The following is a 19125-nucleotide window of genomic DNA, read 5'->3' as shown; positions in this document are numbered from 1 at the left end:
CAGCAGCAAAAAGCAAAACAAAGCAATATCAGGATTTTCATTTTTTTCTTTTCATAATAGCTTCCCTTACCAATACGTTTATTCAAGTGTACTATTAGTATACTTCTTTTAAACTTAAAATAAGAGAGTATGCTTTCAGTTTATTTTTTATGTACTTATCAGAGATATACTTAACAAAAGTATACATCCTTGGCTCATACTGACAAGTATACAGAACAGTCTAAGTATAATTGTGTCATACTGACAAGTATACAGAACAGTCTAAGTATACTTGTGTCATACTGACAAATATACAGAACAGTCTAAGTATACTTGTGTCATACTGACAAATATACAGAACAGTCTAAGTATACTTGTGTCATACTGACAAATATACAGAAAAGTGTAAGTATACTTGTGTCATACTGACAAGTATACAGAAAAGTCTAAGCATACTTGGCTTATACTGACAAGTATACAGAAAAGTCTAAGTATACTTGGCTTATACTGACAAGTATACAGAAAAGTCTAAGTATACTTGGCTCATTGACAAGTATACAAAAAAGTTTAAGTATGCTTGGCTTATACTGACAAGTATACAGACAAGTTTAAGTATATTTGGCTTATAGGCCTACTTGTACTTCATCTTTTGATTGAGATATACTTAAGTATTCTTGCTTTATAGGCCTAAAGGTATACTTGGCTTGTAGTTGAATATACTTTTTGATAGATTAGCCTATTAAAGTTTGAGCATAATTATGTTTTTGTATGTGATTATTTTTTCTTTGCTATAGGGGAGAGTGGGGTAAGATGAGCCAATTTTTACTTATGCTGTCCTCGAGGTTAGGAAAAATGAGACAGAAGTAAAATGAAAACATGAACCTTAAATTCAGGATCTCTCCTATCAAATGAAATGATCAGCATGCATCTATAACAAAGCTGTCTGAAAAAAATGACCTTCCCAAAAAAAGTGCTCCTGTGGCTCAACTTGCCCCAGGTAAGGGGTAAGTTGATCCGAGTCAGTGGGTAAGTTGAGCCATCGTGGGGTAAACTGAACATCTGAGTTTTTAAGTTTAAACCTCAGCATAAGTGTGTTCACAAACAGTTTCACAGTTATGAACTTGTGAGAACAAACCACCAGTGAGTTTCAAGACCATTGAACAATCAAAATATCATTCAATATTCGACTATATTCCAGTCGTCAAGGTTGCAGGGAAATATGAACTGTTGCTCCCTCCTTGCAGTTCCTCCAGCCTTTTAAGGTTGAGGTAGCTTCTTCAGCACATCACTCAGCAGAAAAGATGCCTCATCCTTTTCCTTTAATACAAAGGTGGGCTTCTCACGTCAAGTGTTCCCCCGGATTCTTCTGAGAAATCTTGCACTCACTTCGTTGCCCTCCAGGCTCTCAACCAAGCCAATGTAATGGTAGCTCCTGCCTTTGGATACAAAGTTTACTATGACAAAGTCACCAACTAACAGATCTGTGATGTCTGATTCACTTCTCTAATCATTAGAACACTCATGCTCAGAAGTGTCATCAAATGGGATGGGAACATCACTCTCCTCAGAACTGCTGTACGCTGTGATTTTCGTCTTGGTCTTTGGTTTGACCTAGGCCTACCTGCTAAACCCTTCTCTTTCCAGTTGTTGGGGACAGGAATGTTGTTTCTTTCTGCCAATTCCAATGCCAGTTCACAGCATTTCTTTGGAGTAAGGCCGTGGAACTGTTCAGCCAGCTTCTTGATATGGTCTGCAAGCTCCTTCTCTACCTCCTCTGTGAGGACCCTCTTTGCCTCTGCTGTTCCACTGTAACCAACTGTTTTTACTTCCTTTATCTCCCTCTTCTATAAAGGTTAACATATAAAAAATCAAACCAAGTTGTGTAACACTCAACGGTAATACCATTTTATACTTCAGATAATTCATTTGGTTAATTTATGGTGGGGTAAATTGAGCAAGTGGCTCGGAATAACAGTAGAATATTAGTGAGCCATTGGCTCAACTTACCCCATAGCCTTTGGCTCACTTTGCCCCATAGCTACCATTTTGGAAAAAATGGCCTAGTTTAGCAATTCAGGCTAATCTTTAGCGAAGGGATTAACATGGTGTTATACCTTAGTAAATCACCAACGTGTATAATATATTTTTTTAGACCTGGATAAATTTGCTTTGATCTAACATCCATTATTCCTGACATGCAGAAAATTTACTTTGACTGGGAAAAAAATGTTTTTGGTGTAAAAAAGTACTTACTACTTCTCCCATGTGCTTAACTCCATCACAGCAAGATAGAAATGATGGGTACTTCCTAAAATAATGGTCACATGACAAAACATAATCACAGTTGCCAAGATAGAGGGGGTGGGTCAACTTACCCACTGGCTCATCTTACCCCACTCTCCCCTATGTTTTTTAAAGCAAAAAAAGTATGCATGTTAAACATTTGGACGTTTAACTTGTGCACAAGTATGAAAAAATTGTCAAACTGCCAAACTCACTTAGAGTTGATTCCTTATCTACTCAAAACACAATCTCACTCTCTCTCTCTAAACACATACACACACACATACACACTGAGATGACTGTACATACAGAGCAACGTGAAAGATGTTGACGCCCATTATCCAAATAAACAACCACCACTCCAGCTATTCATGCTATTTACCTTTATCCAGATAATGGCCACCATTGAACAAAAGTAAAAGAATGTCTATTTTTTACACTTAATGTTTCCTAAGGACATTATGAGAGGTCATAGCTTCCTTTGGCAATTACACAGCGAGCATGTTTTATCATCAATATCACTCTAAAGACCCTTTCACACAACACACACCCACAATGTCGCAATGCATAATAACTTAAAATGTAATCTTCATTCATTATGCATAACCCAAAAAACAATTATTAAACAGGCCATAAAATACTGGAAATGTAAGAAGTCATCAGTAAAAGTATAAAAACTGGACCATATGGTGATAAAGTCCTCTCTTGCTAATATGATTTCAGTATTTTGATTTACTGGACAGACTATAATTGGAGACAGATAGCTTGAGTCGATTCTCGGAAGTTTCTCTTTTCTTCTGAAAACAAATGCCACTGGTATGCTTTCATTTCCACTTCTGTGATGCTGAAAACAGTTTGCAGGTCACATTACAGCATCTTACATAATGACACTTTCAGTAAAGCAGTGTTTTAAATACTAGACTGAAAGCAGTGGATTTAAGTTAAGCAGGTTGATTAGGAATTCAGTCTTTATTTTACACAATGCTTTTAACACCCCTGTCACAGAACCACCTTTATTTTCCTTGTGTTGGTGTTTGTACATTGAGCCCTTTTACCCCTGGCTATTACTGTAAGTGTTGCATTTCATTTGCCAAATGCCTGCTTTCATTTTCCAATGTAATCATACATTAAACACACACACCCATTTGTCTTTTTGCACACACACATCAGACAGAACAGAGAATGAAAAGCAGATGACAGAAAATATGCCTTCCCTTCCTCCTTCCCTCTCATATTCAATCTGATGTCCCTTTTTGACCTCTATCATTCAACAGCACTGCTAATCAAAAGCTAAAATATGATGCCACCTCTTGGCTGAGGAGCCATGCTGCGTCTCCTCCAAACAAGCAGACACGTTAACACAAACCCAACACATGCCACCACGTACTGTTGTTTCCATTCAACCTTGTTAAAGCTGACTGTAGGAGAAAAGCTTTGAACACGTGTGTGTGTGTGTTTGTGTGTCAAAATGAAACTGAGGGAATCTGACTAATCCAAACAATCTGTTAAAAACAAAGTTGAGGGGGAATCCAGAAGAAGTGACTCAAGTTCATGATTAAAGCTAGATAAAAAGTTCATCTGGTCATCTGTTGACCATCTTAATCACTATCAGACTGATGATGCTAGACAGACATCAGACACTACAAATATCAGTCTCTTCCTACATTAGATATTGTAGGTTTTCTTATATGACTCTGGTTTTCCCATGGTTGTATGTTGACCCAGCTACAGTGAAACAAAGACCTCATGGTTGGCTTGGTGGAGGTACGGGGAACTTACTTGGTCTCATGACATACAATAACCGAAAGCATCTTAATCCTGCAGATTTGTTTCCAGTTTACACTTTATGTGAATGAGTAACTATGAGTAGGTTTAATACTTTATACGTTTTGACAAAAGCTTTTATTTTAATTAAAGTGTAATAACTTTTGAGTACAGATTCTGTATGATCCAAATAATTAACTAAGAACCATCTGCTTTACTTCATTTATTTTTCCTTGTTTTGACTTTTTACATTTGAATCACACACAAAAAACCTAGACACCATATGTAATGTGATAACATAGCAATCTTATTTTTTTAATTAGTGGATTACAGTTTTTCTCAATCGCTTTGGCTCTTTTTTTTTTAAACAGTCTTAAAACTTTCTCTAAATTGTAAATGCAATCGTCACAACTGCTTGATGGGACATCACAACTCTATTGCATGTCTGCAAAAGGTATAACTCACCCAAAACACTTCATTCATGCTTCATGTGTCAGTAAATTGGCAACCAAAATGAAAAGTTGTTTTGTCATCGTGTGAGCCGTAATGGTCAAAATGTTTAGATGTTTTTTCACCACGGCACTCAACCCTTGTGAAACATGCAAATTTCAGTTTTGTTCTACTTTTTGTTGACACTGACTACTTGGTGTATTATACCAGAATGCCAGTGTTGTCCAGCTGAAGGCTGTTTGTGTATCACAAGGAGCTTTTTTAGATTCTCATTTCAACAGCAGGTAAATATTTACTGAGAAAAGTCAATACTGTAGAACAGTACACAGAAACAGGATATGCACATGTATTATTTACAGTAAATGTATGTGTTGCAATGTGTTACATGTATTATAAATAGAAAATTCACCTTTAAGCTTTCATGTAAAGTCATATACAGTGAACAGTGCCACAAAATGACATCCATGCCAAAAAACAAACCCTGCAACAATGAAAGAACCTGCTGTAGTTCAGTAAAAAACAATTAATTGTACCTCCTCACAGTAAGTAACACCATGTCATAGATATTTATGCAATATACATGTATGTTTGACAGATTTTAATTAAATGAATGTATCATTTTGTATGTGATGGCTCAAACGATGAAAAATGTTTAGAAGTTGTTAAGAAAATGAGAATTTCCATGAGAATCAACTCATCAGTTTTGATCAGCAAGACGTGCAAGTGGTTATTGTGCAAATTATAGACAATTATACGTACTCTTGTGCACACATGTGCCAAAACATGTGCAATTTGCTTGAATGAATGGAAAATGATAATCTGTTGTGAACAACAAACTAATTGTTCAGAGATTTGAGCTCATTGATTGAAAAAAAATACTAATTCTCATTTGAGAATTGAACCAAAGTGAATGAGAAAAACTGTAATATTCACTCAGCAAGAGCAGACAAACAGGAACTGCAAAATTATAGTTTATTAATTCACAGATATTCGATTTTTTTTCACTTTAATCCTAATTGCCAAGAGATTTTTGACATAGGAAATAACACAATTGTTCTCTTACACATGACTTCCCAAGCAATAAAACACACCCCTGTTCAGTGGGTAATGTTAGCAAATGTTATATAGCCTACATATTGCTGTTGTAACTGACATTACACATTTGTGGATTCAAAGGTTTTCTATGTCACAAATTACTAAAATTAAATCCACAGAGTTCTAAATCAAAGATTAAAAAAACATAAATATAGGTCTATATTATTTACTGTAAGTATTACCTGTGTGTATGTCACCTCGTATAGGTGGATTGAACAAATACTCCAGTACCAGTGGTGGAATGTAAGTTAATTTACTCAAGTACTGTACTTAAGTACAAACTCAAGTTACTTGTATTTTACTTGAGTAATTCCATTTTATGCAGCTTTATATTTCTACTCCACTACATCTCAGAAGGACATATTGTACTTTTTACTTGACAACATCATGACAGATTTAGTTACTTTTCAGATTGCAATTTCTCATCCCCTTCGTGTCCAGTGAAAACCATGCATCTCTGAAAAGAAAAGAAACTGTTTATCCAAACAGAAAGGACAATATCTCTTTTTTATGAGAGCCAGAGGCAGATGCAGATGTTTAGGCATCATTGAGGTGCTGCTGATGTTTTATAATATCATCATATGATTTGTGCTTTCCACCACTGGAGGCTGAAGAAAATGTGAACTGTTACAGTATGTGAACCTTTTAGTAACTATACAGGTTAAAACTTTCACCACGGCGCCATCTACTGGACTTCATGGTAACCCTATACTACATAGTACTGAACTGAAGCTGTGAGACTCTGTAATTGGATTAGCTGATAAGATACAAATTGTGTTTCTCTGTGTGATGTACATTCACATGTATTAAAAGAAAACATATCAAACAGTAGTAACAGTCCACAATACTGAAGGCTGATCTTGATCGCAGGTTTTCCAGAAGATGTGGATCCTACCTCTTGAAAACTTGATCTGGTGTGACCATTAGGAACTGGAGGTTGATCCCATTTTAACCCAATTTCTTTTGGAAAAAACAATGGCTACAAACCACCAAAATGTAGCACAATACAACAAAAAATGGAAAACAAAACAAAAAACAAAACATTTGCTCTAGTGAAGAGTGGGACTATGTAAAATATTAAATATGTTCTACTTGTCATAATTTTATTTATATCTCTTGTTATTTATTTGTTTGTTTTGTTTTGTAAGTGAATTCTTTTTTTTCTCTCTCTCTTTTTGTGTGGTTATATTGTCATATCATATTGTCATGTTTGTTATGTGTATTTTGCCTGTTTTAAAAGTATATTTCCCCTTTTATTCTACTTTCTGTGTCTGTTTTTCCTTAATTTCTGTACCTTTTAGCTCCACTACAAGCTTGTTTGACAGCATAGTTGGTTACTTTGGTTAAGATTTCACATAAAAGAAACTTGTGATTATCTTATTAAATATGATGCATTGTTATATATTACTACACAGCAGTATATAAAGTATGTAAAATTACCCCCACCCTGCAGCTGCAACATTAAATCAGTGCTATTTGTACAAAAATACTGAACATCACTGATAAGAAAATAACACTCAGATACTATATTATACTTCTGTGCTGTTTTCTATTTTGAATGCAAGACTTTTACATGTTATGGAGTATTTTTACATTGTTGTAATTCTACTTTTACTTAAGTAAAGAATCCATTTCCTCTACTTCCTCTCACTTGTGAGTAAAGAGATCAGCTATTTATTACACATAGCAGACACCAGGTGGCAGCCTAACTTAGTCCATTATGTGCTGCAGTGAGGCTGTGGTTGCACTCAGGGATGTGGCTCTCCAGCTGCTACAGTCATGTTAGTATTTCACACAAAGTAGGGGAGAGCAGGGTCGGTTGGGATGTCAAATAACCTTCCATTACTCACAAACTACTTGAACAGAAATGAAAATAATTTGATCCCTGAACAGATACAGGTGTCTGCTATGCATTTATCAAAGTTTTCAGAGCCCATAGCAAACGTGAAAGGCACAATTTTGTTAAATGTAGAGTGCAATTTATAAAAATTCTGCCTCCCTGGTACTGTTGGGACACCTTTTTCTGGGCTAAAAAAATAACATTCAAATTGAAAAATTGTCTGAATTTGAATGCCTTATATCTACAGTGTCACTTGTTCACACATTTCTTTGCAAAAAAAGAAAACATTTGTAAAATTATTATATTTTTGGAGATATGGAATTTGACAAAAAAGGGTTTCTGACTTTCTGCACTTGAGTAAACATTCACCCAGTGACTTCACAGTGGGTCTTATTCATTTAGGGAAAAACCTGTATCTTGTTTTTGTCTGCTTTTTTGTTGATAACGAGGTAGGAAACAACACTGTACCAACCAGCCCTTTAGACCAATGTGCTAGCTACCAGGAAAACTTCAGACAGCTAACACTAAGCCTTCCAACAATATGCTTTTTGTATTAACGCTATGGTAGAAGAAAAATAACAAAAGAGTCTCAAATGGACTTACATCCTGTATATTTCAAAACTGTGAATAAAATGTGAGAAATAGTCAGAAGGGCTCTACTTTGAGGTTGAAACTGAAGAGGGTGTGGTTGATGAGCACGGTGAATGGCATACACATAGTTGCTATTTAACTTGCTAAAAAGGCCCAACTGTCCCAACTGTCCCAACTGTCCCCCTGTCCCAACTGTCCCCCTGTCCCAGACTCACTCCTTTTCAACATGTATAAATTCCTAACGTGTTGTTCTCAGTTTTGTACATTCATATGATGTAAACTTCCATCAGTAAACACACTAGTGTAAGAAAACAATTTATTTATGGCAGACAATAATGATGAACTCAGAGGTGTAATTGCTATTTGAATATTAACAGCAATAATTTATAATTTGATGCTAAAGAAAGGTGAGGAATTTAGACTGTAATTGTGTCTTATAATATGTTCTGTAACGCAACACTTTGCTGAAGAGGAAAAGAAAAGACAAGTGATAACATCAAGAAGATAATGTAAAGCATGCATTGCTAGATATAGATCTTTGGTGTGTGAAAGCTGCTGGCAGGTAAAGCTGGCACCCTGCTGATCACACTGTCATGGTATTTTAGGAAGGGGGGTGTCAGAATACGGTGTGTTACATCCCTGGGGAGCAATAACACTTGTGTGAATTATTTACGTTGTCTTTCTCATCTGCATGGCTTTTCTCTGAGCTCCGGGTGACTGGTCCCACTTTTGCTACAGATTGTATTTTCTTTTTTTATATGGGTGGAGAAGGTCAGAGGTCAGAGTTAGGGGGTTCCTGTGTCACCGAGGTCGTGGGGAAAAGGAGGACGCCCCCTTGTTCCAAACACAGTCCCCGAAAAAAATAAATTCCTGCACTGCTTTGTGTCCGATATTCTTCAGGCGGACGAGTGGGTGTTGCAGACTACATGAGGACTCTGCTGAGTTGGATCCCGACCCCTCCCCTGCACCTCCCTATTTACCATCCTCACACATATGCTACTTTAACAATAAAGGACAATGGCGGGTACTTGAAGTTAAGCTGGGAGATGACTCGGGGAGCAGGCTATTGTTGGTGTTAAGCATTGTTACCCCAACAATGTCCCTGCTGAGGAAAAGATCCCCAAGTTTTAATGAAGGAACAGAAGAGAGGAGAGGGAGGAGGAGGGCCTCATCTGAATTTTATGGGACCAAAGATGTTTCTTTCTTCTCTTTGGCAGGGATGAAATACTCCCAACATAGCAGACTGAGGGTTGGCCCACTGTGTAATTATGGGATGTGAAGTTACAGGATCTACAGGCTATGATCATTGCTCTGTGGGTGAAGTAACTTCAAAATCACATTGGCGAAGCTGGAAGTTAGCTGGAATATCTCTCTTTTTTAACTTATTTTAGATTCAGTTCAAATTGATATCACTGATGTGCATACATTATCATTTTTTCATGCTTTCTTTCAAGCCTCAGTGAGATCTCTTTTTCAAGAGAGACTTGGACAAGATGGCAACATTAACCCTCTGAGACCTGTTTTTTTTTCTCTCTTTTAGGGAGGTACAGGGGGTTTTTAGGGGGAGATAGCAGGTCAACAGTAGATGTCACATAGAAGTGGTGTACATCATCTGAAAGCTGGAAACCTGACGATTCATTTGAGATGCAGCTCAGCACTGTGTGTCAAGCTGTTCTAGTCATTAATTAGAAATAATCATTAATTAATGAACATAAATTGTAAGTGTATAATGGTTTAGGACATTATGATAGAAATATATGATGACCGTTCCCATGCTCTATAATGTCTCATAAGTTGTCGCAGCAATTTTTGGGTTGATATCATTTGTTACACAGATTTGGTGCTAAATTTAACCATTTTTTACCACTCAAGAATTGATAAAAATGATCAATAATCCCTCCAAAATACCACATTAAGACACCAAGATCTTGAGGAAGACCATAGAAAAAGCCATGCTGTGATTTGGTATCAAAAACTTTTGACATTTGGAGATTTCTGCAAAAATTGCATTTTTCTGTGATTGGATGGTGAGCACATCTGTTCTGGAAACTGCTCAGAAACCCCCTTATTGTCACTCTACCTAGGAAAACCATCCATCCTCTGAATGCTCTAGGTCTCTAGTTTGTGGTTGTAAAGTTTCATGAGGCTGTGATTATCCTAGAGGTCACGACAAAACATTTTATACAGTGAGGTAAAATTAAAAAAAAATGATCTCACTACAATGAAATGGCTACTATGTGGACAAACAACATCACAGACTGTAGACTGTGGTAAACTGAGCCAGGGATCGCTGGTGATCCCACGGGTCTCAGGTAATATTACAACAATAAAGACAAACAACATAAACAGGCTTAGACAACTGTCACGGACTACAAAAGAGTGTAGACAATGTCCAGTTTAGATGCACAAGGTTTCCAAAATGATGATGTAAAAAATAATGAATTTAGGAGCAAACATTGGCACTCACTCCATACTTGTAGAGTTAAAAATACCACAGATAAACTGACTTATAACCATCTGTGGAAAATGAGTGTTCCTGCAACAGAACATGGATTTTCAAAATAAAATATGTGGTTACTTGGCCATTATAGGGAAAAATCACTGTAATGAAAGTCACAAGTAAGTCTCAAGTCTTGAAATTCTGAGTCAAGTCTTGAGTCAAGACTGTGTTAAGTGTTAAATCAAGTCCTAAACTTTGTGTTTCAATTGAGATTGAAAGATTAAAGGGGAGCTACGCCCATTTTCAAAATTCATACATGTTATTCCTATGGTTTAAAACAGTCCAAAAAATATTAGTAAACATGAACAACTCTCTACCAAATCCAAAAACTAGAGTGGTAAAACTCAAACTTGTGATGTCATAGGGTATAAAGTGTGGAGCTGCTCCACAGACAATGAATAGGGAGAAATGTTCTAGATAACACTGAGAGCACCCAGGGGAATGATCTGAGTATATGGGAACATGTTCTGTTTCACAACTGAGAACACTACAATAGAATAAAGATCATTTGTGTATAAAAAAAAAGAAAAGAAAACAAACATTCTGTGTGTTTACGTACAAAATCAGTCTCCCATTCATTGTCTATGGAGCAGCTCCAGACTTTATACCCTATGACATCACAAGTTTGAGACTTACTTCTCTGGTTTCTGGCTTTGGCTCGTGTTCGCAAATAATGTTTGAACTTTACTAGGCCATGGAAATAACATATAGGAACTCTTAATTTGGGTGGTGTTCCCCTTTAAGATTGAAAAAAAAGTTTTTTTTTGTAATTTCATGGTAACCGGGCAGACTGCATCTGCTGAGAGAGATCTTGTAATACGATCAAAAGCTCCTAAACAGCTACTGTATGTATTGATTGATACTCACTTTAACAACAAGGCCACACAATGAAGGGAGTGACCTTTGGCCGGTCGCTGACAACAGATGCGCATCACTAATCAGCGTCATTAACATGGCCATATGACCATAGATACCGGGCGGGGGTTTGTCTTGCCCACCGAGATGCTTAATCAAGGAGTAGACGTGCATGCTACTGACCAAACGGATCAATATGTTAGACGGGACGAGGTCGGGGCATTGGCTTGGTGTGTGATTTTGACCTGGCGTTGTCTGGTCATGAGATGTTGGTGAACTTTGACCTTTTTGCTCACCATTGAGGATAAAGCATTTGTTCACGCTTGACAATATATAGACAAATCATGTGTCTACTTAATCATCGCCTTGTTCAATATGGTCATATCATGGTTAAAATAATTAAATGCTTCAGGTCGTTGAGTGCACACGGGTTTTACAAGGGGGGTCTTTTCTTTCTCTGGCAGAGCTGTTACTGTGGCCTGTAAACAGGGAATTTAAGACCCAATATAGTAGTGTTTGTTTAACACGTTAACTTGTTTGCTGCTGAAGACGCTTTCTCTCACTGTAGAGAAGATCACTCACGTCTCCACCACCTGCAGACGGCTGAATCTCGGCTGTTTGTGGACTCGTTGAGCCCTTTTGTGTTAAAATGCAGGTCATTGAAAGATGCACTCCACCCTTCACTGTGTTAAGCTTGGAAGAGAATGCACCCCTGTCAAGATACTGAATATGGAAATTAAGCACATTGAATTCCTATCTTTTGTGATACAAATTAAAAGAGTAGATACTGTAAATCAACAACCTTTCACACCAATGCATGAAACTACTCAACAGCTGCTTTGTCTCCCTTTCCATCTCATGTGCCTGCAGCTGGTTATCAGCAATAAGTAACAGATTAAATAAAGAGCTGTTGGAAAAGGAGGATTGGAAGTCTTTTAGACTTTGGAGCTCTGCTGATTTTAACAGGATTAAGTAAAAGAAGATCATCTTAAAACTAATGTTTGACCCCAAGGTTGAGACATGTCAGCTTTACATCAGGATGAGGGCAAAGCAGAGATAGCAATGAAGACGTCACACTGGACAAAAGCTGATTATAACTACTCTGTGGACTATCTCAAATGCATTATAAATTAATCAGTCGTTTTGGTCTTAGTCAACAGATTTCTTTAGTCAGTTAGTAACTTTTTATACCTTTTCATGTTGAATGACTTATTTCCAAGAAACTTATGAGCACATCTTTGATAAACACAAGATTTAAAGTGTGGCTTTTGTTTTGTGTGATTCTTTGAGGAGAAACTCAGTTTTACAGATCTGTTGATTAAATCAACTAATCGATTAGTCAACAAAAGCGTTAGAAGTTCTTTGGTCGAGGACAGCCCTGGTAAAAAAAACCTCCATGACAAGTAAAAGTCCTGCATTTAAAACTGTACTTACATGTAAAAGTACTCATTATGCAAAATAATGGTCCCCTGGGTATTTTATTATTTCATAATATTTGGATGGTTGATTATTTTTTCTTAAATCAATTAATTGATTGATCAAAATGCTGATCACTATTTCCTAAAGCCTAAGTGGACATATTTAAATGTCTTGTCTTGTGCAATGAAAATATTCAGCTCACAGCACACACATGACAAAAACAAGCAACAAATCCTCACATTTGTGAAGAAGCTGGTAAATATTTGAAGTTTTCGCATTAAAAATGAACTGTAACTGCAGATTAATTTTCTGTCAGTCGACTATTCAATTAATCGACTAATTTTTTCAGCTCTCTATATTTATTATTATTTTATCATTAATGTGACAGAGTGACTTTTATTGCTGTATAGCCGGTCAAAGTGGGACTGAAGGTTACTTTTTATACTAGTCAGTGCTTCAACTAACGATTATTTTCATCGTTGATTAATCTGTTGATTATTTTATCCATTATGCGATTAGTTGTTTGGTCTATAAAATGTCAGAAAATGGTGAAAAAAGTTTATCAATGTTTCCCAAAGCCCAAGATGACGTCCTCAAATGTCTTGTTTGTCCACAACTTAAAGATATTCAGTTTACTGACATAGAGGAGTAAAGAAACCAGAAAATATTCACATTTAAGAAGCTGGAATCAGAGATTTTTTGACTTTTCCCCCCCTACAAAATCACTCAAACCAATTAATCGATTATCAAAATAGTTGCAGATTAATTTAATAGTTGACAACTAATCGATTAATGAATTTATTGTTGCAGCTCTATAACTGATTAGTAATTTAATCTATGGCAATGCTTCATATTTCATTTTGATATCAAGTTGTTTCTTGAGCGTAAAATGTTAAAATACAAAGTGCTTATGCAACTAAAGCTGTCCAACTAAATATAGTGGAGTAGAAAAGTACAATATTCTGATCTTAAATGTAGTAGAGTAGAAGTGTAAGTGTTTTGCTGTCAGGGCTTCCAAACTCTGGACTTCACTTCCTATAGAGATACGATCATCTAACTCTGTATCCACTTTTAAAAAACTTTTGAAAACACCTTTTTTAGGATAGCATTCCTATAAGTAGAAGGGTATAAATATATACGTATGTATACATCCGTTTCTGAACGCATGTGTACATTTATACACATTTATGTATATATACACTGTATATTTGTTTTATCAACTTGTTCTTCCATTTTACCACTTCTCTTATTATTGATATGTTCTGTGATGTTCTGTTTTAGCAGTTATTTGTTTTATTCTATCTGCTTTTATTGTCTTGTGAAGCACTTTGTAACATCTGTTTTGAGAAGTGCTATATAAATAAATGTATTATTATATTATTATTATATACTGTATATTTGTTTTATCAACTTGTCCTACCATTTTACCACTTCTATTATTATTGATATGTTCTGTGATGTTACCATATATTTTACTTTATTTATCTGCTTTTATTGTCTGATGTTCCGTATTAGCAGTTATCTTTTACTTTATTTATCTGCGTTTATTGTCTTGTGAAGCACTTTGTAACATCTGTTTTGAGAAGTGCTATATAAATAAATGTATTATTATTATTATTTTTATTATTGATATGTTGTGTGATGTTCTGTTTTAGCAGTTACCACATCTTTTTCTTTATTTATCTGCTTTTATTGTCTTGTGAAGCACTTTGTAACATCTGTTTTGAGAAGTGCTATATAAATAAATGTATTATTATTATTATTATTATTATTATTATATATAAGTAGGATAAAAGTAAAACATGAGAATGGAGATCTCTGAGCTGAAAGGCAATGACTATAATAAAAAAACACATTTTCTCCAATGACTATAATAAAAAAACATATTTCCTCCTTCTCCTACTACAAATATTGATGATGAAACCAGTCAGTTATTGGGACCATAATAGGTGTTGTAGACTGGGCGGGTCTGCTCTTCTCCCTCCTCCTCTTCCTCCTCCTCCTCTCATGCAAATGCAGGAGGCTTACCCGGATCTACCGCTGCAGATATTTCACAGGCTCCTCCCTGCACTTTTTTATCGCCTTATAACAGGATATCTCACTGGCGCGAAAAACGCACTGTGTGGCTTTCTATTACACATTGTGGGGCGGACCTTTGAGCCTCCTGTTTGTTTGCTGCCCGGCTTTTTCCTCTCTCGTCTCTTTAACTTAAACTAAAAACAAAACTGCGTCCAAACACAACACAAGCGCGTCTTTGTATCCAACTCGGTCAGCTTTTTATCCGGTTGATCCCGGTGAACCGTGGACTCTTTGCTCTGCCAGGGGGGATTTTCACTGCCCTGAATTTTGCTGTGGGGATTTACTGGAGAGCTGGTGAGTAGTTTTATTCTAATGTCTGCATGTGAAAGTTTCCTATGAAGGAAATAGAGGTCTGTCTGTGTGTCTGAGGGTTAAACCCACGCTGTCCACTTTTCACATGACTGCTCTCTCTCTCTCTCTCTCTGTGTGGAACAAAGCGCTGCCTACATTTCAGGAAATGCAGCATGGTTACTTTTACGCATGATAGTCCCGTGTGTGTGTGTGTGTGCGCTCCACTAGTGTGGGTGGCCACATTAACAAACTGGATCATAGTTGATTCCTATGTACATATAGATTATGTAATAACCTTTATGTGTGTGCCAGGACAGTTTGAGTGCATCCCTGCAAAGAGAGCATCTATTATTAATTAGGCTGTTCCAGGGATGGGATATCTCCTAATGGCATACTTTAATAAAAAGATCATTATAGATATGAAAACAAACCTTGAAAAAATGAAAAAAATAAAGTATATAAAAAATAAAAACATCATTATAAATATGAAAACAACCTTGAAAAAATCAAGTATAAAATAAATAAAAATAAAAAGATCATTATAGATATGAAAACAACCTTGAAAAAAGGAAAAAAAATAAAGTATAAAATAAAAATAAAAAGATCATTATAGATATGAAAGCAACCGTGTAAAAATAAAGTATACAAATAAAAAGCTCATTACTAATCACTGATATTCTCCCCCTTCAGGTTGTACAGGACGTTTCTTCACAAGGCTGATCCTTCCTGGGAATAAAACTCTAAATAAGAGGATTTTTTTTTTTTTATTATTTATTTATTTCTAACCGGGGGAACATGGAGTTCGACTGTTACCAGCACTATTTCCTCGACGATTTTGACCGAGAAGAGGAGGATTTTTACAAGTCTACCGCACCGAGCGAGGACATATGGAAAAAGTTCGAGCTGCTGCCGACCCCTCCCATGTCTCCCACCCGCACACCGCACCACCTCACGCCGGGAGACAAGCTCAGCTGGCTGTCCAAAGTCCTGGGTCAGGATGAGGAGTGCGAGGCTCAGTTCATCCCAGACACGGCGTCTGGGAAACTCTTCGGCAACCTCAGCTCCATCATCATCCAGGACTGCATGTGGAGTAGTTTCTCTGCCAGTAAGCAGCTGGAGAAGGTCAACGGGAGAGTGTCTGCTGCGACGCCGACCTGCAGCTCTCTATCTCCGGCTGCAGTGGCTCAGCTCTCCGTGAGACAACCGAGCAAAGCGCAGTGCGTCTCTCCAGCCGGACCGACGGAATGCGTCGACCCAGCGGCGGTTCTCACCTTCCCTGCGCCGGCAAGCAGCTGCAGGAAGCCGGCGTCGTCTGGGTCCGAGTCTCGCTCTGATTCCTCTGGTAAGGAAGGAAGGAAGAAGCAGTCATGCCTCTAATAAATTTGCCCCACCCTGCTGCTGCTGCTCCATGCTTTAGGATTATATTGCCCTCTAACAATGCGTAATTTGGAAAGCTGGGCTGCTGTGGCTCAGAGGTCGGTGGTTCGATCCCCGGCTGCTCCAGGTCATATGTCAATGTGTCCTTGAGCAAGACACTTAACCCCAAATTGCCCCAAATTGTGTGAATGAGTATTTAGATTACATCCTGATGGGCAAAGTTGGCACCTTAGCAGCCTCTGCCATCAGTGTATGGATGTGTGTGTGTGAATGCTGACATGTAGTGTAAAGAGCTTTGAGTGGTGGGAAGACTAGAAAAGCGCTATAAAAATGCAAGTCCAAAAAATGCAAGTCAATCTAACAATGCGTAATTTGGAAAAAAGCTGGGCTGCATGCTGCTGTTGCATAACTGTGGTTTTGTGGTGCAGAGAGGGGTTATCAAGTGCATCAGTCACCTTTTACAGCTGGATTTTTTTTTTTTTACTCTCACTTTCACAACATTGCTTAGCTCAGAATAGCCATGCAATCTTTTTAAAAACCGCGCCCCCCCCCCAGCCACTTTTACTCCAATTTCCCTTCATTCAATATCTCCCACAGGCCCTGCATTACAATCAGAGTGCGGTATAGAGTAGAGGGGCGGGGTGATTTGTTGAGTCCTGATGATTTATTACTTCTACACACACACACACACACACACACACACACACATAGCGACACACCGTGAGAGTAACTCTTTCACATTTCCCAAACTCCCCTGCCAGCACAGCTCCTCATTTAAATTGTCGATGAATGCTCAGTGTTTAAAAGACAAAAGCCTGAATTCCTGCAAGCTTTTGTCATGGATGACCACTGCTGATAACACCTCCGCTCCTGGAGTAGTGATTTGCATGCTTGGCTATGGAATGCACTTCCTTGTGGTCGTTTTGGTTAAATTTTGATTCAGCTGGACTCTGCTCTTGCAGGAAGTGTGACCTAAGATTGAAACATCCTGCTTTTAAAAGCTTTTGTTCCGTGTGTATTGATTAGTTGTTCATTATGTGATCACAGATGATGATGAAGAGGAAATCGACGTGGTCACCGTGGAGAGCAAGCAGCAGAACCGGGTGCGGCTGGTGAATGTCAGGAAACCGGTGACCATCACAGTCCGGGCCGACCCATGCCCCAAACGCTTCCACATGTCTGTCCACCGGCAGCAGCACAACTACGCCGCACGCTCACCAGACAGCGAGCCGGAGGATGAGGAGGATGAAGACGAAGATGAGGAGGAGGAGGAGGAAGAAGAGTATGAGGAAGAGCCTCAAAGCAAGCGCACCTGCACAGCATCCACTCAGCGGCCGCGCTCTTCGTCTGGGGGTTCCTCCCAGCCCAGCTCTCCCTCGGATAGTCCCCAGAACTCTGACGCAGAGGACACTGACCGCAGGCGGAACCACAACTTCCTCGAGAGGAAGAGGAGGAACGACCTGCGGTCCCGTTTCCTCGCCCTGCGGGATGAGATCCCCGGCCTGGAGTCGACCAAGACTCCTAAAGTGGCCATCCTGACCCACGCCACAGATTACCTGGCTGACCTGCACACCAAGGAGAAGCGGCAGCTCCAGGAGAAGAAACGCCTCAAAACCCGACAGCAACAGCTTCTCCGCAAGTTGGCTGAACTGAAGCGCTCTTGAGACGCAAACTCTCTTGAAAGAAACTGCCTCATTTTTCACAGTTACCGGTCACTTTTGGAAAGCTCCAGTTTTTATATAACAAACATGCCTCATGTAAATAGCCGTGAATTTTTTTTTTTTTGGAATACATTCGTATTGCTGTGGGCTTCCTATGAATTGACTGTGCTGGCCAATGAACCTGATATGGGGAGGAGGAGCAGTTAGTGTGTTGTGTTTTTATTTTTATTATGAACAGGGGTGATGGAATTGATGTTATAGCTATGACTAAGATATTTCCTGATAATGCTGTGATGGGAAATAAGAGCTTTTTGTTAATAGTTTATCAGTGTGTTAGTGAGTATATGCAGCCTTCAGGGTGTGTGTTTCAGCGTGCTCACTGTACACTTGGACAATGGAGTGAAGCGCAAATGCTTCTCCGTGTACAAATGAGTGAATGAGTCAGTATGTTTGTACAAATTGTTCTGTAAATAATAGCTTATCGCTCCTGGTTAAGGAGCCAAAATCAAGAGCTGTCAACAAGCTTTGCTCCTCTTTATGACGTGCCGCCACCAGGCATCGAGGAACCTCTATTTTGTTAAGAAAACAGGAAAAATGGGCAAAAAAAATAAGTAGCACTGCTGTACTTTATATCCACACGTCACTTTGTGATTTCAATGCTTCTCCTGATTTTTGGTTGATTTTTAAAAGCATGCTAACATCAACATTAAATTTTTATACCATGTTTGCATACAAATCTGAAGTCTTGTTTTTTATTCAAATATTGCGCAATGCCATACTCTGCTAAATTGCCGTCTTCCTCTGTGAAATGAGTCCCAAATAGCATTTTGACCTTGCCATCGAATTTGTTCTGCACCGCTTCTACTGGTTTCCGCGGCAACCTAAAGAAACCTCGTACCAAAGTGAACCTTCGATTTAAATGTCTGAGGCGGAAGTAGCAA

General features: G+C 38.1%; 1 protein-coding gene across 1 annotated transcript; it reads left to right on the top strand.

The window, feature by feature from the left end:
- The first annotated feature begins 14817 nt into the window (after positions 1-14817).
- Positions 14818-18920, top strand: LOC119474933 (protein L-Myc-1b-like). Its single transcript, XM_037747308.1, has 3 exons — positions 14818-15149; positions 15837-16488; positions 17571-18920. Exons 2-3 carry the CDS (start codon positions 15942-15944, stop codon positions 18185-18187), a joined length of 1164 nt encoding a protein of 387 aa, XP_037603236.1. The 5' UTR covers positions 14818-15149; positions 15837-15941; the 3' UTR covers positions 18188-18920.
- The last annotated feature ends 205 nt before the right edge of the window (positions 18921-19125 follow it).

Source organism: Sebastes umbrosus, chromosome 16 (genome assembly GCF_015220745.1).
Source record: "Sebastes umbrosus isolate fSebUmb1 chromosome 16, fSebUmb1.pri, whole genome shotgun sequence".
Classification (NCBI taxonomy): domain Eukaryota; kingdom Metazoa; phylum Chordata; class Actinopteri; order Perciformes; family Sebastidae; genus Sebastes; species Sebastes umbrosus.
The sequence above is the reverse complement of the archived record's forward strand: the minus strand, read 5'-3'. Positions and strand labels throughout refer to the sequence as shown.

Excerpts from the sequence above, each read along its gene's own strand:
- LOC119474933 (XM_037747308.1), top strand. The coding sequence starts at position 15,942 with ATGGAGTTCGACTGTTACCAGCACTATTTCCTCGACGATTTTGACCGA. Across the intron at positions 16,489-17,570 it reads GTCTCGCTCTGATTCCTCTG|ATGATGATGAAGAGGAAATC; the intron begins GTAAGGAAGGAA and ends ATGTGATCACAG.